Source organism: Ambystoma mexicanum, chromosome 3q (assembly GCF_040938575.1).
Source record: "Ambystoma mexicanum isolate Mex_15411 chromosome 3q, UKY_AmexF1_1, whole genome shotgun sequence".
Classification (NCBI taxonomy): Eukaryota; Metazoa; Chordata; class Amphibia; order Caudata; family Ambystomatidae; genus Ambystoma; species Ambystoma mexicanum.
Window position 1 is genome coordinate 747,964,737 of NC_090926.1, and position 21,359 is coordinate 747,986,095.

Sequence of the window (21,359 nt, forward strand, 5' to 3'; positions counted from 1 at the left end):
CAAGATGGAACAGGAGCTGAAGAAGAGACTGAAGATTGCACGCGGCTTTTAGAGGGCAAGGTCTGCTTAAGAGACAGCCGTCCAAATACGGATATACATGGATACCCTGCAGACGAAGATAGGCCGCACCGAGCTGAGGCCAAAAGGAAGCACCCGAAACTGGAAGTGCTCCTCTCCCACAGAGAAACAGAGCTATCTCCTGTGTGGATTCCAGATCAGACTATTCATGTATGCATCCTGAAGGTCCACCATGCTGAGCCAAACGCCCATCTGCATCCGAATCTGGCTGGGCGTAATCATCTTGAATTTCTCTTGGGGTAGGAAAAGATTGAACTGGGAAAGGTCTAGGATGGTGTGCAGGCCCGCCTGGTTGGGTTTGGGCACCGTAAACAGCCGGGGGTAGAAGCCCTCTCCTCGTTCCCCGAGGGGTACGGGTTCCACAGCTCTGAGGTACAGCAGCTTCTGGACCTCGGCTATTAGGGAGGACGAACCCGACTGTTGGAAAGGAGGGTTGAAGGGCGTGGTAGGGGGTAAGGGTAAGCGGAAGCCCGCCCGAGCGACTGACAAGACCCCTCCAGTCCTCGGTGGTCTGCCTCGCCTCCCAATGAGACGCAATGCGTCCTCCCACCGGGGTCTCGTGCAAGTGCGTAGAACCCTCATTTGCCAGGCTTTTCGGTGGTGTTACCACCTGAACCTGAGAAAGAGGCTGAGGAGCGGGAGAAAAATCTGAGTCCGTTGCTGCCTCTGGCGGTTATTACCCAATGGGGTATCCGCTCTGCGGGATTTCCGATCTAGAAACCCTCTAAAACCAGAGGAGGCCTGGCTTTGCAACAACGGTCTCTGGGTTCTAAAAGGAGTTTTAACCAGGACGGACAAGGACTTGGCTGTCTGGGTGCTGTCCTTCGTTTTGGTCAGTTCCACATGCGCTGTGGAATGAAAAAGCTCCTTACCATCAAACGGCAGGTCCAGCACCTTGTCCTGCACCTCCTTTGCGAACTTGGTGGCATGCAACCACGCTTGTCAAGAGGTATCAACTCCCAGCATAAGGCCCCGAGCCGAAGTGTCGACGTGTTGAGCCAAGGCCTCCAGGAGATCCTGGGCCAAGACCCTGGCATCGGACAACCCCGCCTTAAAGTCCTCCAGCTTCTCGACCGGAATGAATTCCTCGAACTCCGACAGACCTTTCTACATTTTCATATTCGCCCCCGCTAACACCAATTCTGCATTGGCCTGCCGGAGCTGCAGGGCCGAGTTAGCAAAAACCTTTCTCCCAAGGGAGTCGAGGAGCTTGTCCTCCTTCCCCAGGACTTGAGTAGGCGTCGTAGAAGAGGATGCTGCAGGCCTGGACTGTAAAGTGGCCGCAGCCACCACCGTGGAGGAGGGGAGCGGACAAGACGCTAGGGCCACCTCTTCCGAAGCATGCAGCCTGTATCGCGCGTCAATTTTCTTATTAATGAAAAGTCCAGAGTGTGGCTTCTCTACAGACTATGGCCAGAACGTCCTTCTGCAGGAACAGGCCGGTACGCTCCGAAGGAGATAAGGTGAACGCCCCCGAAAGCACACCCTCCTGCGGAGCGGGTGCCTCGGGCACTGGGACATCCAATAGACACATCAGGTCCAGTACCCAGTCGTGGAAAGCTCGAATAGAGCGGGGCTGGTCTTCGGTGTCTTGATCGTCCTGCGCATCATCCGACATGTCAGGGTCTTGCTGAGCTGCGTCGGGCAACGTCTTGTCCACCGGGGACAAAGGGGGCATGGACGGAAGGGTTGGGGAAGGAACCGCAGGCAAAGGCAGCGCTGGCGGAACCACCGGGAGCGCGGGTGGAGCCGGAGGCACAGGCGGGCATATTTCCCTAAAAAGGCCCTTAAAATACTCCCTTCATGGGGTCGGTACGTATGAGCGTTTGATACTTGCCAAAAAAAGCATCCTCTGCAGAAGGTTTTGGAGCTGCCGGAGGAGGCTTCTCATGAGGAGGATAATTCCAGGGACGCAGAGGGGAGGGTTGCCAAACAGGCCCATCCCCAGAGGTGTCCACATAAATCAAGGGTGCCGAACCCACAGGCAGCGAGATGATGTTCGGAATAGGCATCCGAGCGTTCCAGTCGTAAACTGGACGAAAAGGATGAGCACAAGGAATCTTATGTTCACCCAAAGGATCAAACCCTACACCTGCGGCCGATGGCGTAGTTGTAGGGGAAGCACCCAAAATGGCCGACGTGGTTGTGGCGGGAACGGCTGCCATTTTACTATCACCTGGGAGAAACTGCTGCACGAGTGGAAGTGAAGCAGGGGTCCCCCCCCCGATGTATCAGGGGTCTTCATTTTAGCCTTTACACAAGGAAACTCGGCCGAGCCGGTACTATGCGGCCGGGAATGTTTCTGCGGCATACCAAAAGCCAAACTAGCCTTCACAGGAAGGAGCTCGGCACTGCCGGTAAAGGAGAAACTTCACTCACCCCTTGCCCCCTCAACCGTTCTGGTGTCGCCACAAGAGCGGGATCGGTGAGAAAGACCTTTCACCGATAAAGCCTTCTCAGAACTGTTGGTTACCTTAGGGACCTCGGACCTGAGTCTGGTAGAAGCCTCTTCACAGCGGCCTCCGAACATACGTTCGCTTTTAGCAAGCCCAGCCGAGACCTCGGGGCGCACCCCAGTACTTTTGAGGGAAGCTGATATGGAGGTCTCGGAGCAAGCTCTGGTACCCCACGACTCAGTAGAACTAGGTCTACACGCAGCCCCCACAGGAGGGGCCTCGGATTGTAATCCAGTGTCCACAGGCCCCTTACAGAGACCCTCGGAGAAAACTCTGGTTAACTTTCTAGGCCCAAAAGGCACCTCAGGGCAAGCCCCGGTAACAGAGCGGTCAACACTCCTCCCGGTCCGGCAAGACCCCGGGAAGGAGTCCCATGGCCGGGGTGCTCTGAAAAGTAAACTACTCACCGGGCGTTTCTTCTTTTCGTCGATGAAGGATTGGAAGTGCATAGGAGTACGTTGAAACACCTCCTTCCACCGCTCTAACCGACGTTGAAGGGCCCAGACCGAAAGGGAATCGCAATAGAAACAGGAGTCTCAACGGTGATCGGGACACAAGCACTCTAAACAGAGAGGATGGGAGTCCGCCCTCGCGAAGCGTCATTGACATGAGTTACAATTTGGAAAATCTAGTTTAAACGACAGACTACTACGCGATCGCTAGCGAGAGCTAGAGAGGAGGAAAAAAGGAAGAAATTCTTCCGCAGATGCAAGTGCGTCCAGTCCCGAACAAGCGGAGAAAAGGACTGATGGGCGATAGGGAGCCAAGGTGGGCGGAGTTACGGCCGCGTGCCGTACCCCGCATAGAAAGAGAGGAAGGAGAACATTTTTGCAACATTTTTTTATGCTTTTTACAAAGTGCTCTGGTACGTCCCACAGGGCGGAGGAATGTCCCATAAGTATGGAGGAAAGGGGACGGGACGTAGGAGTATATAGTGTCTTGTATTATTGGTTCTGTGTCCCACAACCACAAGTGTTTTCTATGAAAAGTCATGGAATCCCGGTTGACCATGTCCTCCCAACTTCACTATAACAGGATTGCTCAGTTGCTTGTTGGAAACATGGGTGAAAGTATGCACGCTAAATATACCTGTAAAACCTTGTCGAATTCCGGCTTCATCTGCTTTAGATGCCGCAAAACTGGGAAGATAGTCAGCACGGCAGAGTAGTCATGCCGGACAATGGCTTTACGAGCCGCCATCACAATATTCTCTCCTTCGATCATCAGGCTATCCAAGGCTTCCTGCAATACAACAATGAGGCAGATAAACAGTCTCATCCGGAGGTCTTTCAAAGGAATGAACAGAAGGATGAAAAAAGTGCAATGTTCCATTTACGGTAGACAGTAATGGGATACAGCAAAATAGTTTAGGATAGAATGTAAGGATGGCACCGTTATATGGATTTATATATTAGACGACAGGGCTATTTAGAATGGGATTTGATGCTAGTATTACAGGATATATATATATTAAATTGTAGGTCTTTTAAGAATAGGATTTGGAGCTATTCCAATAGAAGAGATGTACTGGGTTATTTAGAGTACCATTTTGAACTGGTTCTGTAGGAGACTGATGCTCCATTTAACACAACTATTGGGCCTGATGTGTTTTACCAGGAATTGTGATTGTATGAGGCCAGAAACAAACTGCAGAAATCAAACAGGCTATGTATGGGTATCATAATAGTTAATGACCTGGATCAGTGAGTCAAATGTCTTCTTCTGGTGGTGCTCTGGGATGATCTTGCCCAGTAGCTGGTACTCGCTCTGTGCCAGTTTCACAAAGGCACTAATGCCGTGGATGTACGCGTCAATTTCGATGTCCAACACATCCTCCTTTCCTGGGCACACAAAAGAAAGTCAGTACAGCAGGTAACAGGCAGATAAAGAACACAGTACACATCTGCCTGAAGACCACACGTTTACCCTAGCCTGTTACTGCCCATCCTCATGGCACAGGGGTGAGATACTAGTAAGAAACCGGCATATGGTGGCATTGCCCTCTAACTGTATGGTTTCATGCAGACACTGGCATGAAGTTTCATGCCATATAATTAGCACACTGAAACAACTCTAGTGTGTACCTTATACGAAGCACAAGAACTAGGAGCACAAGAACTAGGAGCTGCTGCCCAATAATAAATGCAAGGACACAGCTGTGGGGAGTACAGTATCTGAGTATACTGTCTAAGTGGTCTGTGGAATACTAGAACCCTGATTCTGGGATATTTCCTTCTATAAGGCGTCACTCTGCTCCAGTTGAATAAGAAGTGCACAGTGCACCTGCAAGGCGCAGCTGTGTAACCAGTGAATGGACTCCCTCCACCTCTCCGATATAATAAATCCAGTAAAAAGGTGTGCAAACCAAAACCCATATTTTACCTGCTGCAACTGCTCATCAACACTCTGAACATTTTATCCACATCGTGAGTGCTGGTTTATTCCCCCATCGTGCTTTGGCATGCACACACTGCATGTACAGACCCCCCACTAACCCACTACAACCCTTATACCTTTTCAAAAACATATTCGGAGCAGGATCTCCAATGTACTTACCACTGCTTGACCCATATTTCTCAGCCAGGGTGTCCCCCGTGTGTTTAGCGCGTGAATCATGCTCATGACCTATTGAGATGCCAGGTAGCACAAACAGAAGGAACTTTTATCCAGGGTCAGACGAGCAGGGTGGCACTTCTGAAGCCCCGTCAGAACTGGATTCGGCCTTTGGTGAATTAATTGATTGCGCAGCCCATAAAACCCTGGTACAGAAGTACCAAAGCCTTCAAGGCAAGAGTCAGACATGTCACAAGACTGGCTTTTTCCTTTTTTACCTTTTTTTTTAATGAAACAGGGATGATGTTACAGAATCCATGGCCAACTCGTTTTATTTTAGCGCTCTCTGCCACTATGGGCTCCAGCTCCATGGAATACATAGGTCCTCTACCCCTTCTTCAAAGGTCTCTGATATTCCTCCTCTGATCCCTGACCTGTCAATCAATCTGCCAACATCGCTTTGTTGTGTGCTTCATCAGTGCATCACGTGTCCATGTAATTACTAATTTCCCACCCTTTACATGTGGTATGTTACTCTTCATAACTCTCATCCCCTTCAGGAGCAAGCTCTATGTTGAAGGGCACGAAACGAGACAGCCTACCACTGGAAAGTCTATACCATTACCCCAGAATCCATGCACTCTCCAAGTAGTTCACTACCACATTATATAACTGGATATCTACTACATAACAAGCACACTGAAGAGCTGCTATGTGACATGTGGTGCTACATAAAACACAACATTGAACTAATTAAATACAAAAGTTACTGCATCTCCCTTTTTCTTCCCCACGGCCCCCATCCCCTTCATCTCTCCTGTCGGATCACATTTATGCATTATCTTTTTGTCACATATACTCTCTATGTGTGGTCTGTCTCAGGTCTGTCTGTGCTATCTTCTCAATCTCTCCCCTGGTTTTGATTAACTTTGATCTCTTATTCCCTTGCATCTTTCCCTTCTCTATCTGTTCCTCATGTTTTTTCGTCTGCCCCCATCACATTTCCTAAACGCACTCCTTTCAATACACTCACCACACTACTTTTTTTAAAATCTACATGCCCTCCTTCACTACTCTCTGCATGCGTTCAATAGAATACCTTTTCTCCATGTCCTCTTCCCACTTCCCATTCCTAACTCGATTCTCCCACTTTGACTCATCCCATCATTTATCTCTTGCGCTACGCTCACTCTGCACCCACTCAGCCAATGCTGCTATTATCACTGTCCCGTAAAGGACAGGAGGATCAAAGATCAGGTATGAAAAACCACTATGGTTGTGGTCAGAATTCTCTAGCATGCTAGTACAAACAAAGAGTTAAAAAGAGGGTGCTAAGGCACAGAACACTTCCAAACAACATATCAATGGAGTTGGTGCAACAAGGCAGAGAGGTTTATTAGGGAGGGTAAGAATCAAGCCAACTCCGACTCTTAGGGCTTGAAGGGTCAGGTTTGTGTTTGCATCTTCCAAGAGTATAAGATAGTGAGACACACGGAAACTAGGAGGATCCAATCAACACAAAAGGCAGAGCAGAGTTTCTGTTAGCAAAGGGATGAAAACACATGATGGCCAAAGTGAAATATACACTTCCCACCTTCTGCACTCACTCTTCCTCCCCCTTGGCAAGTGTTTCCAGGTTACCAGCTGTTTAGCTGCTCATTCACTAGATGGAGAAATTACTTACCAGTAATGTTCTTTCTATGGATTCCTCACCACAGATTCCTCATCCTAATAAATATTCATCCAACATCAGGTGCTATGAAATTCTTTTTTTACAGAGAGCTGTGCCGCTCGACAACTCCCTCGTATTTGAGCGTGCCACTCCTCGATACAAGAGGCAATGTCGATCGGCATACTAAAGTGATGCACTGCGCCCCCTTACCACAACCAATTGTTACTGTCCCAACCCATCACTCTGCTCCTCCTGTCATCAGTACATATAAATGCGACAGCAGATTGCAATTGAGACCATGGACTTCCAAGCGGGGTAGGCTGGGAGGGCGATGAGGAATCTGTGGGAGATGAATCAATAGAAATAACATTATTGGTAAGTAAATTCTGCTACAATGGATTGCATTCTCTCACAGACTCCTCATCTTGATAGACTGCTATAGCAGTTTCTATGCTGGAGGAGGGTCGGAAGTCACAGCAAGAAACTCTGGAGGACCTCCCGACCAAAGTGAGCATCGGCCCCTCAGCAATGTCTCAGCTGTAATGCTTGGCAAACGTGTGCAAAGAGGACCACTTTGCTAGGCAGCAAATGTCTCTAAAAGGAATGTCTCTAGCTGGACTCTCTCGAGTCTGATGGGAGCTGAATGCAATAGCTAAAACGGATCCACCATCAAGAAGGTGAGAACCAAATTAAAATCCCAATTAAGGACTACAAAGGACTAGGGAGGGAAATAATGAACTAGGCCCTTTAAGAAGTGAGCCACCACTGGAACTGTAAAAATGTAACCTTGCTCTGGCGTCCTATTGAACAACGAAAGCCATCAGATACCCCTTTACCGTGCCCACTTGCAGGCCTGTTAGGGCCATGGCCAACAAATACTCCATCACCGAGGAGGTGGGACACGACATGGGATCCACTCCTTTCGCCTTGCACCAAGTCTCGAACTGTATCCATCTGCACGTGTACAGAGACCTAGTGGATGGCCTACGTGCAATCAACACCACCTCTAGCATCTCCTGGTCGAGGTCCCAGTTCCCGTACCTCAGCCTCTCAAGAGCCAAGCATGCAGGTTGAGAGGATCCAGGTTCGGTGAAGCACAATACCTCCTGACTGATATCCAGCCTCCGAGGAAGTATAGGAGGTGGGCATACGGCCAGTTCCAGGAGATCCAATTACGACTTCCTCCTCGCCCAGTCTCAGGCAATCAGGATCAGGTGAGCCCTGAATCTCTGCAACCGCCTAAGAACTCAAGGGATGACCGGTAGTAGCGGGAACACAGGTATGGTTCTGATATCATGAGAGCTTGCAGCTCTGAAACTCTCCTTGCTGATGTAATGGTTAACAGGAATGAGACGTTCCAAGAAAGGAACTTTAGAGGAGCCGTTGCTAGTGGCTCGAACGGTGCTTTCATGAGCCCATGCTAGTACCACATTGAGACTCCATTGTGGTGGAAACATTTTTGTTGGTGAGAGAGTCCCCTTGTGCCAAAGATAGAAGGTACAGAAGGATAGCTTCTGGACTTGCAGAGAGGGGTTGAATATTTGGTTGTTGCGCGCACCAGGAACAGAACCTTTTCGATTTACTTTGGTAGGAACGATTTGTGGCTGGGGCTTGCGCCGCCTTCAGAATGTCTGCGCATTCACGTGGAATATTCAAATGGATAGAATTCTCTGAAGCCAGAAGCCACGCGGTCAACCCAAGTGTTTTCGGGTCATGGCTTAGCACCTTGATATGGTTTTGTGAAATGATTTCCGGATGGTCGTGTAACTGGATCCGGGCCATCCTTCGCCACCCCTGCGACAACTGCAAAAGGTCAGAGTACCACGTCTGCCTCGGCCAATTGTGTCTTATCAGAAGGACTTTACAATGGTACATTTGCATCATCTGGACCACTTTTCTGATGAGTGGGAATGGCAGGAAAGTATATGTGAATAGGCCTGTCCAATGGAATGAGAACACGTTCCCCATAGATTCCTTCTGGACACATTTTGTGTTTTCCTTCATTGCAAATAAATCGACTTTTGGTCGCCTGTTAGGCAAAATCCTGTGCAGTTCCCTTGGGGAACACTGCAAAGAGATTAAGACTACAGGAGTAAGCAGTAAACCCAATTGGTAGCAGTCTGCAACACCCAGATTTACATGGTAGCTGTGGCTGAGCAGTCAGACTTCTCTCAAGAAGAGTAAGGCAGTATATAGAGTATACACAATAGGGCTAAAAACATAGTAGAGCAAACAAACACTGACCAGAGCTTTGTATAAAAAGTATATAATTATTTATTTAAAACACATTTTAGGCAGTATACTAGCACTCTAAATCAAAAGCAAGTTAAAACACAGTCAGGTAAAGTATACACACCTCCCTTAATAACTATTAGACGAGTCAGAATTAAAACACCACGATTTGTTAAACAGATGTGAGCGCATAACCTGATGGCACTCCAATAGTTCAGTTAAAGGGAGAGAAAAAGACAGAGCATAGAAATAAAACAGGTCCCAACACTTTTAGTAGTTCTCAGCAAGGGAATAAGGGCAAGATAGACGGTAGAGCCAAAGTTCATAGGCCAGGCCCACTTTAAAGAGAGCAAAGCGAAATGTGCCCAGGATCACACAGTTTAAAATGCACTAAAAGTCTTTGCAGAATGTTCAAAAAGAGGTTGGGGTGATTCAAGAAGGTAAAGTTAGAAGGTCTGGGGCCAACCCAGTTGGCAAGCCAAGAATTTAAGGGTCACCTTGGGCAAACCGAAGAAAGGGAGGCCAGGCAGGACACAGTACCTTAAACAGAGAGGAAGCTCCAGCGGTGGCAGTTGTTCCTGGCAGTGGTTGCAGTTCATTATTTCGACCAGGAGAAGAGAGGATCTCGTCAAGGAGGAAACTTGGAGTCGTTGCACTGCACAGGGATGAAACCAGCCGCGGAGTGTCGATAAAAGGTGCGTTCCTTTTATTCGCGGTCAAAGTGGTGATGCTTGGCTATCGGGCCGCCGGGGTGCTTGGCACGGGCGATTCGACCAAGAGGCGTCTTTGGAAGGCGGAAAGGGCAAACTGGTTGGTCCCACCAGCTCAGAGGAAGAAGACTCGTCCAGCAGAAGATCTTCTCTTGTCGGCGGGAAATTGGGGAGGTAGTTGCAGCAGGGCTTCACCGGTGGTGTTGTCGTTGCAGATGGCTCTGCTTCTTCCCTCTTCGGATTCTTAGGTCCTGTGGCGACTTCTGAAGTTCCAGTCCCAAAGGCCCTGCGCTTCTATGCAGAAAAGCCCCCATTCAACAGCTTAGCTGTCACTCAAACATGCTAAGCCGGGCGGCTCACAACTGGCCCAATCAGAACAGAGTGCAACTTGAGTTGCTAAGGCAATGCAGTCCAGGGTGCCAATTCCCCTCCCCACCCATCCTGTGGAACCCAGACAGAGTGGCACCAAAAAGTGGAACAAAGGGCTCGACCTTGGTCAGAGTTACAGAGACGGACACGAACGCCATTTTAGAAAAGAGTTCTGGCAAAAAGACCCAACCGTGAATTTAACATTAAATAAATAAACCGGCAGTATCTTTAATATTGCACCAAAAAGTGGTGCGTTTAAAATCAATGGGACAATCCCATAGAGAATATTCTGGTGGAATATTTCGCGTGGTAACCACTGCCACCAGCCAGAAACTCGACAAGGGGGACTGGAAAGTGCCCACTTGGAAACAGACCCAGGGGCAATATAATTAACCCCTTCCAGTACTTCCACAAGATGATGGTGTGTACTGGTTCTGTTCACAATTTAAGACTAGTAAAGTCAATGGTGACTTTGCATGCCCTGGGAGACAGTAGTCAGTCCCAGGGTAGGGAGTCTATGTTTGGGGGTCACTATGACACCCATATGTTACTACACTGAGGGTGCTGTGTAACACATACACAAAAAAGAGATGATACCCTATGGAGTAAAAGACCCCATAGCCCAAAATCACACAAATAGGCATGATTTGAGGTTTGTCTCTGACTAAGAGTGGAAGTAAAAGAGTCTCGCTCTTAGAAGGAGAAAAAAACAAACCCCAAAAATCCAGCAAAGCTGCTGGGGGACTCACTAGGTTTGGGAAATTAGCCTTATAAGAGAATTGCCCCTAACACTCCCACCTGGCGAACAGTGCATTCAACTTGTTGTCGCACAGTTCCCACTCGTGGGATTGGCTGGTCGCGCTGATGAGGCTGTCCGCAATCTTTTTGTTCACTCGAGAGAGGTGAAAGGCTTGCAGTGTTAATCTGTTGGAGATGGCCCAGTGCCAAAACCGTTGCGCCTCCTGGGATAGTGTTGGAAAACCTGTTCCTCCCTGCTTCCCGATATAATACATGTTGTTGAATTGTCGGTGAGCACTCTGACCGTGGCGTTTGAGTACTGGCAGGAACGACTTTAGGGCGTAACCCACCACCCTGAGCTCCAAAATGTTTATATGGAGAAGACTGGTCTCCTCCATTGTCCAATTGCCCTTGATGTGTAGGGATCCTATGTGCGCTCCCCATCCTGACAGAGGCATCCGCTATGAGTGTTTATCCAGAATGGGGCCCTGGAAGGGGCTCGGGTGATGTTTTCTCATGCTGTCCCACCACTGCAATAGGCGAGTGAGCTTTTGCGTGATGCATTCTCTGTCCTCCCACGATCCAGTTCTTTGGGCCCAGTTGGTCACCGGGAACTCTTGTAGCGGGCGCATGTTGAGCCTGCAGTTGGGTATGAGCGGAATGCAGGAGGACATTGTCCCCAGTAATCTCATTCACTGCCTTATGATGAATTGTATCTCTGGTTTGAATAGAGGGAATGACTGGAGTGTGCATAGTCTGTACCAAGAGGGACGCACTAGAGCCTCAGATGTTGCAAATTGGGCTCCCAGAAAGATCAAGTTTTTGGATGGTTTCAGCCAGGATTTCTCGAAGTTTATCTGGAATCCGAGATGCCGTAGCAAGTGCTTGGTTTCCGAGATGGATGTGTGCCCCTTTGCAATGCTTGGTACTCGCACTAAACAGTCGTCGAGACATGGGCATAGGTGTTGTCCTCTTTTCTGGAGGGCTGCTGCGACCCGCACAAAGCATTTAGTGAAAGTTTGTGGAGTGGATTTTAACCCAAACAGGAGCACCCTGAACTGATAGTGCTGTTTTCCTATTGCGAACCCCAAGTACTTTTGATGTTTTTGATTAATTGTTACGTGGAAATAAGTAAGCGTCTTTAAGATCGAATGAACTGTTGCTTTCTGACGAATGTGTTTAGTTTGCGCAGATCTAGTATCGGGTGCCAGCATCCGTCTGTTTTTTTCCACTACAAAAGATTCGGGGAGTAAACCCCCCTTCCCCCGTTGATTGTATGGTACTTTTGGCATGGCGTTTTTTGCCAACATTTGCTTTACCTCTTGTTTTAACACCTTTAGGTGCGGGACGGACTTGTTGATCAGGGGAATATTTGGTGGTTGTTTATTGAACTCTATTAGGGGGCCGTATTGGACCACCTGAGTCTTCCTCCCACTGATGTGATAGTCTTCCTCCCACTGGCGTCGTCCTGGTTGCGCAGTCTGGCCTGCGCTTTTGTCCTACTCCTTTGGGAGCCGGTGGGTCCTCTTCACTGCTGCTGCTGCTTGTAGACTCTTTACTGTTGATAGCCTTGGGTGTGTTTCTTGTATCCCTGGGAGTACTTTGAAGAGCGCCAGCACGCTTTGGAGCAGCTGGTGTTTGTGGAGTAGGTAGATCTTCCTGGTGCACCTTGAAAGGTACAAAAGGTGTGTTTGGTCTGCAGTGTGGTAAGTGACTGGACTGTGTACAATTCAGCATTTATTGGTTTGAGTGCTTTGTCGATTTTAGGGCCAAAAGGTATATGTCTAGGAGCTTTTGTTGTATATCCGGCCTAAAGTCGGTGCAGCGTAGCCACCCCTGTTGACGTAACACCACCCCATTATAGATCTGTTTGAAGCCAGTCTTGGCCAAATCCAAAGCAATATTTATGTTGTGGTTTGCGGCTTCCTCCTCTTCCTTTAGGATGGCAACTGCTTCTGCATGCTTTTCCTCCGCTAAGTGTTCTAGTAGAGGTGTCAGTCGGTGCCACATTTCCCAATCATACCTCGATGTTATTGACTGCGTATTTGCCGCTTTAACTGTAGTAGCTTCTATGGAAAGTATATTCCTTCCTAGAGCATCTATCTTGCGGCCTTCTGGCTCTGGGGGTGTTGTACACTTACGTGTCTTAGCGTGGACCTTCCTGGTCGCAGTTGTGAATACTACTACTGACTCCAGTGACAGTTGCGACGTGAGGCACTTAGTGGTGGTATCTGGCGCATTGAATTTCCTTTGGAGCCTTTTAACGCCGGTTCCGTGAACGTGTTCTTCATTACGAGTATTCCCTCCTCCTATACATGGTCAAGGATGGGGATCAACACCACTGATATTCTTCTTCGGTGCATTTGATCGAAAAGGAAACATTCTTTCTTTCCTTCAGTAGGTTATTAGGCCAAATTCTTGGAACTCTCCAATTTTGACTGGTGGGGGGCGTTTTTGGGGCTCCTCCACCGGGTCATCCATTTGTCATCCATTGATCATCATCAGTGTCCCACCGGTCATCCAGGGGTGGCAACTCAGTGGTTGTAGATCCCGCCATCTTCTGGTTCTTGGTCAGTGTCCGTGCTGCGAGTTCCCCTTCCCCTTGGTCCACTTGTCTATTTGGCGGTGCAACTGGGCGCAAGCGCTTCCCTGTGTTTGATTTCCACAGGATGTCACCATGGGGGGGGGGGGGGGGAGGGGGCAGGGTGGGACAGTGATCTGCCTGCATGTTTGCAATTCATACATGATGGCTTTGCGCGGTGAAAAGAGTGACTTTTGTAAGTTTGGACGCAACCTGGCCAGCAACTCTGATTCCCCCTCCCTGGGTGACTTTAAGGCCTCTTGGGTTGGCACTGTAGGGCCCTGTACGGCCCTTGGGAGTCTGGTATCCAGCTGGGACCACAGATTTTGAAGTATGGATAACACATGCAGCAATAGCAGAATTTGCAGATTCAATAGCGGTTCTGGTTGCTGCGCTTGAAGAATCGGTCTGGCTGATCTTTCGGACCCTGCTGAGGAAGGCGTGGAGAGCTGAGTGGGGGAACTTGGAGCTGCAATTTGCTCTCTATCACCACTGAATCGTCAGAGTCCGGAAAAGCTTGTGACTATATAGTGCTTCGTACTGCAGAATCTCTTCAGGCATGACCAGGGAGTTATGTCATAGGGGAGAGTGGAGCTGTGATTGGCTGGGACTGTGTCCCACCCTGTTCTCCTGTGCGAAGCTGTGGCGTTTGGAGTATTTGTGTAGTGTCCTGGGCCTGTATGGCCTCATCCGTCTGTTTTGGCGGAGTTCTGCTATGTTTTATCACTTTATCGGTGCCTTGTTGTATTTCCTGTCTGTCGACGAGTGCCTTTCTTCAGTCATCAACTGGCTGAGTCTGGGTGTCTCCTTGCCCTCTTTTTTAGAGCTTTTTCCCATTGACGAGTGCTTTCCCATCAGCAAATGTTTTCCAGTCAACATGTGCCTTCCATTCAGTGAATGTCTATCCGTCGATGGGCGACTCACTGACGAGGGCTTCTCCGCCGTCGCTGAGGCTTTATCTGTCAACGAGCGTGGCTTGCTCATCTGGTTCTTTCCTGTTGACGAGCAACACTTGTCCGATCTAGCCCCTTTTAGGTTAGGCTTTTTCTTTTCTGAGCGCTTATGGCCCGCCAGGCTTCTAGAAGACTGTGCTTCTGAAGGGAGTTGGTGGCCTTCATTCAGCCAACAGACAAGGCATCTGTGCCTGTCTTTGAGCGTTTTGTGCTAAACCCCTTACAAATTTGACAATCCTCAACAAAGTGATGAGGTGTCAGCAGTAAATGCATTCAGCATGCTTATCCCCCTCATAGACATTCTTTAAGCCACAAGTGGCACAGGCTTTAAATAAAGATTTCTTCCCCTCCATTCTTTCCCTCACTTATCTATAAAACCAGTGGAATAAAGATTGTGAAGGTATCTTCCAAACAGTTAAAAGTTAAGTTGTGGAATTTTCCTGAGGAGAAAAAACATGAGGACTCCTTCCAGCGTAACATGCGGATAGAAACTGAAAGGAGGCTGCAGGGGAGAAACTACACACTCGATGTCCCATTGGCGGAGGTCAAAAGCACACAAAAGGAGGGATATAGGCTACAAAATAGACACCTATTTTCTTTAATTATTAATGTAAAGGTGAACCGAGGATTCCCAGCTTGACGACGGGGAATGTTCATAGTATGCGACTATGATCCAATGCTGGAGAAGTGCCATCAAAGGCCCAGAGAAAACGGTCAAGGGCGTTGGGCACGGAATTGGAGGATGTAACATGGTCTAAAATGTGTAAATCAACTAAAGGAATGTCTTTACATTCGAATTTCAAAGCCATACAATTTTTACTTGTAAAAGGTGAAATACCCCCAGGCCCCCCAATCCAAAGTCGCATCCTGAACTTACAAAAACTCTGCTGTGCCATAGGACTTACTGAGACAATCGCCACAAGACTTAGTCATGCACATTACCTTCTGTAGGTGTAAGAGCCGAGCCACCCTTTTTGCTGTCCATCCCATGCTGGGAGTACTGTTTCAGGAGGTTCTGCGCTTTACGGATCGTGCCTGCCACCAAGAGATCGAGAAAGAAAGCGAGAAGGAGAGAAGACCTGGAAAAGTGAGTCAGGTGCGCCAGCAGCCCCAGGCCTACACAACAGCAAGCATGCTCAGCAGGAGCATCCTGGCTCAGATGGAAAACACCAAGATACAAGACATAAGAGTTTTTATTGGATTAGCTACATTAAGTCATAGGACTTCTGACCGTGCTGGTGTTTTATTTTTTAGATGCAATACTCAAGACCCATGTGCTCATCTGATTTGGCAAACTACACCGGTACTTAAACTGCACCTGAAAAACCCTTCCTCAACAATTTCTATTCTCCAAATACTGGCACGTCAAAAGGAAGAATCCTAGTGTAGATGGTCTTTACCAGCTTTTTTGAGGTGAAGCAATGCCGGCTGCTAATTAGCGACCCGATTATAGTCTATTTAAGGAGCATTCCAGGCAATAACGCAGCATATGGATGGGCAGATTTACCATTTTATGTGAGGTGTCTAAGCCATAGGCATTTACTCTCTGATCCAACTGATCCTTATGAATGCCTACTTGTCTGGCATACTAATAAAAATGTGCATTTGAATGCAACACAGAAAAGAAAGTTCCAACTGCAAAAGCGCAGAAAACAAATACTTATAATGCTCAAAACAAAATATTGTTTTTTCCAATAAGGAGGACTTTTGCATTTGCTGTGCCTTTTTGCCGAAACAATATTGTTTTTTTTTATCATCGGACGGACCTCCCACTATTCAGCGTATTTTATGTAAAGCGATCTACATCAGGTGATGCGTTGCTGGGCAATACATGTTATTTGGAGTAGGTCCACCACTGGGTATTTTATTTTGTTTTGTTAATCTTATGGTTCCTTTTGAGTGCAATCATTCACTATATTGTGCACCTGGGCCCTCAAAGCATCACTGAGACACATTCACGGTTCAGTGCAGATACAGCAAGTCTTTATAGACTTAGAAAATAGTAATACAGCTTCAACATGACTAATATCACTAAAAGAGATGCGCAGGCCTGTACTGAAAAGGCTCCGACTCCATTTTGAATACATTTAACATTTAGAAACCGGTAATATTTCCAGATCAAGGTTCTCGCAGGCTGATAAGAGATGTCCATTGCCATCTAGAAAATAACATTTCGTATACACAGTCATGGTACAAGGCACCAGGATTAGTATAGAACTAAGTGGAAACAAATGCAAGGCTCGACGAGATGAGGGTATCTCCTATGTGCAGCAGTATTCTGTCAACACATCAATTTCTGCAGGACATATTTTGCCAGGCCAATGAAAAGGTGTGAAGGGTTCAGTGAGCTGAAACGTGGTTGTAGACCCTCCTGAGTGGACGAAATTCCATAGAACAGGGTATTTGACCCATGATCGTTCTCAGTAGAGGGGTTCCCACACTGCTTTATAATATTTTAAACTTGGGGTTTCAACCAAAGTAACCCACGTGGACCCCTTACTCACTGTGCATTAGGGAGGCCCGACTAGGCCCAAACACATGTCTGGGGTTGCTGTTGGTTGTTCAGAGGAGAATTGCCTGGAATTTCAGTGCTGGACTGCCCTTGTGGTTGGGACATAGACGGATATGCAAATGATTATTACTCCTTTGAGAAAGGTACAGTGAGCTAAAACGTGGTTGTAGACCCTCCCGAGTGGGCACCTTCCCATTGAACAGGTTATTTAGCTGTGTTCGTTCTTGATAGAGGGGCTCCAAATATCTTGCAATGTGCTTGCATAATTTGAAATTTGCAGATATTGCGTCATTAATAAAGACATGTTCAAAAGGGTTTTAATATAAAACTTGTATTGCCATAATGATTATTTTACCTAACCCAACATGCAACAGGCCGCTCGTAGAAAATCCCAGTCCATTCAGTCACACACTTCCTCGTCATCTACTATTATAAATGCTGCACCTTTATTTTCAGTAGAAGTGGCATCAGCAGTCTACATCATTGTGTGTGTTAGTGTAGATAAGCTACTCGGGGGCAAAAAACACCTTGTTGATCTGAATGCAAAGAAGACATACATCAACTTCACTCTGCCGGACGCACCTTGGATGTTCTCATCTCCTCAGACATCCCCCTCTCTAACCCGCTCTCTGCACCTCTCTTTTGGACTGACCACGTTCTACTCTCCTCTCACCTGAAACTCTCTGTCCCTCAGGCTAAGCCCTCCCAGGCACTGCCACCTACCTTCTCGGTCATTGGGGCCATGAAGCGTGTGTCAGTGGATGCCTTTGCAGCTACTTTCTCTGCTCCTCCAATGCCTGCGGCTGAATCACACTCTGACACAGCCGTCTCTAACCTCAATATTTCTATCTCTAACACTCTGGACGTCCTTGTCCCTGTCATGATAATACTTCTGAAGCCTACCCCCCCCCCCAAGTGCAACTCTCGGTATGACTCCGACCTCGGCACCCTGAAAGGAAGTGAAGGGCTTTGGGCACATCCTCTGACAAACTGGCCTACCGCCTGCTCCAAAGGCAATACAGACTCTCAGTCCTGTCCAGGCAGAGCGTCCACATTCAAGAACGTGTCTCTGCATCATCTAACAGGGCCACACCCTTTAAAATCTGCAAGGAACTGGCCAATCCTACTGCAGTCTCCCTGTTCCCACCCAGGCACTCTGTGCGGCTCCAGATTATCACTTCACCACTAAAACTCAGGACATCCTGTCCCCTCTCCTCCCTCACCCCCTCCTCCTCTCCCTCTGCCTCCTCCACTCCCTCTGCCTCTCCTCCTCCTTTCTCCGCTTTCTCTTCGACTACATCTGACGAGGTTTCTAGACAAGTCAGCTCTATGAAAATGTTGTCCAAACAGGTGCTCCCCTGTTCCTCCAGAACCATCAAGGAACACATTGACAAGCTCGCTCCAGCATTGGCCAAATTCTGCAATCACTTGTTCGCCACTGGATCTTTCCCCTCTCTCCTCAAGCACTCCCTTGTGCACCCCATCCTTAAAAAGCCTTCTGCCGATCCTGTCCGGTAAATGATTGCCTAATCTTATCACTACATTGCTGGGCAAACGCCTGGAAAAGATGGCCATCTCTCAGCTTAACTCTCCACACTGAATCTGTTGGCTGTCTCCATGACCATCAGTCTGGCTCCAGAGGAGCCAGAGACACAGAAACTGCTCTCCCAACACCCGTGAAGATCTTCTCCAGCCTTCCTTCTATCTGTGAGGACCTGGGCATCACGGATCAGGCCCTGGATTGGTGTACCTCCTTCCTCCTGCACCGACCGTCACAGGTCCAACTTGGGTCCTTCCTCTCCACCACCTCTCTCTCTACACGTGGTGTTCCCCAGGGCTCGAACCACTCACCCTGGCTCTTCAATGTCTACTTGGCCTCTTTGGCCTACCTGATCTCTATCATCTCCTCTAAGTTTGAGAGTTATTGTGGATGACACTTGTCTCTTTCATGCTCCCCTCACCCTCCTCTCCTCTCCTCTCCTCTCCTCTCCTCTCCTCTCCTCTCTTGCACATTCCGGACTGTTTATCCGTGATTCAGGATTGGTGCGCCTCCAACGATCTCTGCCTTAATGCCAGTAAGATTGAGATCCTTCTCAACGGGAACCCTGCTCCCACTTTCCCTCTCTCACTCTGGCTGCCCTCCTTGGGCCCTCCTTTGCCTTCCTGTGAGGCAAGAACCTTGGTGTCATCTTCTACTCCACCCTCTCCTTTTCACCTCATATCACAGGCTTTGCCAAGAGGGCCCACTACCAGCTGCAGCTCCTCAGAAGTATTCTTCCTTTTCTCACATTCCCCCAGAAGCTCACCTTCTCCAGAGTCCCGGTTCTCTCTAGGCTGGACTACTGCAACAGCCTCTTTATTAATGTACCTTCCTCTACTCTCCGCCCTCTGCAACTAATCCAGAACAGGAGTGCGAGATTTGTCCTTGGCCTCAAGCCCAGGGATTGCATCTCTCCAGCCCTGAAATCTCTCCAGCCCTGAAATCTCTCCACTGGCTGCACTTACTTAGAGTAATGCTGCCCTGATTGTACTCCCCGCCCCCCAGCCCCATTCCCTCTCCCTGGCACTTCCCCTTAACCCCTGCACTTTGCTTTGTCACACTTGCATGATCTGAATGACACAAGGGCTAGTAAAATCGTAGGTCTGGTCCTTCCTCTGTCTTTCCTCCCTTGTCTTGTCGTGCCTAGAAACACTTGTGTACAGGCGCATTATAAATGACAATTATATTTGTATTTAATAAATAAACAGGCCTCTAGGAATGGCAGAGTTTAGGATCTTGCCATGATTTTGGAATAATAACTCATGTTTGGTGACCAGATAGCTAGCAGAATTTCATCTTTACAATATTATTAATAATTGACATTAATATCAGGCTTGAAATACTTTTGTATTCTGTGGAGGTCTCTATGCAAATTACAAGGCCAGAGGCCAAACTGTTCAGAAGGTTACTTCTATATTTTCCTTTACATTTATACCCATCTCGGTCTGGTGATCTACAACTTATTATAACCCCACAGATCTATAACATCCCTATGTTAAGTTATTGACAGAATGTGGTGATTTAACTAGTGTCCTGAGGGCTGACCAAACTCTCACAAGGCACAAATGATGGTAGGGAAGGGATTCTTCATGTTAAGCACATGTAACAATATTGGAATAACTATTACTGATCCATTTCTTGCATCATTTGCTGACTAACGCTGGTTCAGATTCCCATTTCGCCCTGGTGCATGCATGATTTCCTAGTGCCTCATGCCATACCCAAGCCACTCCAACCCCCATCAGTTTTGGTCCACTAGATCAGCATTACCATCAGCGGATTCTGAATCAGATGGCTTAGGATCCTAAACCATACTGTTTCTGCATGGCAAATACAACAAAAGAAACGTCTGACAATAAACCGGAACTCTACAGTTGAGTCTTTCTCCATGGTCTAGCGCAGTGTAGATTCATTTCCAACTAATTCAAGAGATAATTATTTACAATTAGAACTGAAGCATCTCTTATTAATGTTGAATTTTATGTTAAATTGTTGAGATTTTTTAGAGACTGCAACCACCAGTTGGCTACTCTCCCCCGATGGAGTACGTACATTCACAACAGATATGGAGCCTGCATCCTTGCTAGTATTACATTTTTAACGGGTGGGTTTTCAATTGTTTCTGGAACTTTAAGTGAGTGGTACTGCTTTAGAATACAACTGAAAGTTTAGTTCATCATCATATCGCCAATACTGCAAAATGTCTGCAATCTTGCTCTACAAAATCGTTACTGCTTTACTAGACATTTTGAGAAAACAAGGATGTAAGAGACAAACTTGTCTCTGAAGAACTTGGTGCTCATTTCATAGAATGCCTGGTGTACTATACATAAAGATTTAAAAACAATTCTCTTGTTAATAGACAACCAGTGCCAGGCCTGGCTTTCCTTTCCTGCAGAGTTGTACCATCTAGCTTGGTACAGCATGCATGTTGCTGTACTCTCGTAGTGTTCGAGTAAATGACACAGCTAATACTCAACTTCGGGTTCAAACCAAAATTCTATTCAGAATGTCATAAGATTTCGAGGTCGGATTAATGCCCAACAGATAATAGCTAAATGAAACATGTCAGCAATAAATGTGCACAAGAGCCTGAACACAAATGTGGGTAGTATTCTTCGGATGCCTAGCACCTACTTCTTCCTAATCTAAGTATGTCCTTGTCTCTGTGGAGGCACTAGTATTTACATTAGTATATAAAGATTCAAATTCTAATCTTAAATGAGTCCTTCAGACACCTTTCTATCCCTATTCTAATAACACAAAGTTCCAACACCTGGCCCCAAAGCAAAGTCTTGACCCTACTCATAAATACCTTTTCCCTACTCTTAAAAAGAGCATTTGCCAAAGGTATCCTTCCAGGATACTCCTTCAGTCTGAGTCGGTTTCAGTTTAGCCTCTGTACTTTCATTGGTTCCGTCATGCTTCCTCCAAAAGGTTCAGGCTCTTGAGATTCTCTCCTGCA

General features: G+C 47.5%; 1 protein-coding gene across 9 annotated transcripts in view; it reads right to left on the bottom strand.

The window, feature by feature from the left end:
• EXOC7 (exocyst complex component 7) overlaps positions 1-21,359 on the bottom strand; it is a 704,768-nt gene that overhangs the window by 449,631 nt on the left and 233,778 nt on the right. For 4 of the 9 annotated variants that reach the window (XM_069654713.1, XM_069654709.1, XM_069654712.1 and 1 more), the window contains 3 exons: positions 5,091-5,159; positions 4,230-4,375; positions 3,624-3,776 (listed from right to left, as the gene is read on the bottom strand). In XM_069654713.1, coding sequence (XP_069510814.1) covers positions 3,624-3,776; positions 4,230-4,375; positions 5,091-5,159 — 368 coding nt within the window. Of the gene's footprint in view, positions 1-3,623; positions 3,777-4,229; positions 4,376-5,090; positions 5,160-15,284; positions 15,378-21,359 lie in introns of all 9 variants that reach the window. The other 5 variants (XM_069654707.1, XM_069654706.1, XM_069654711.1 and 2 more) reach the window with 2 other exon arrangements.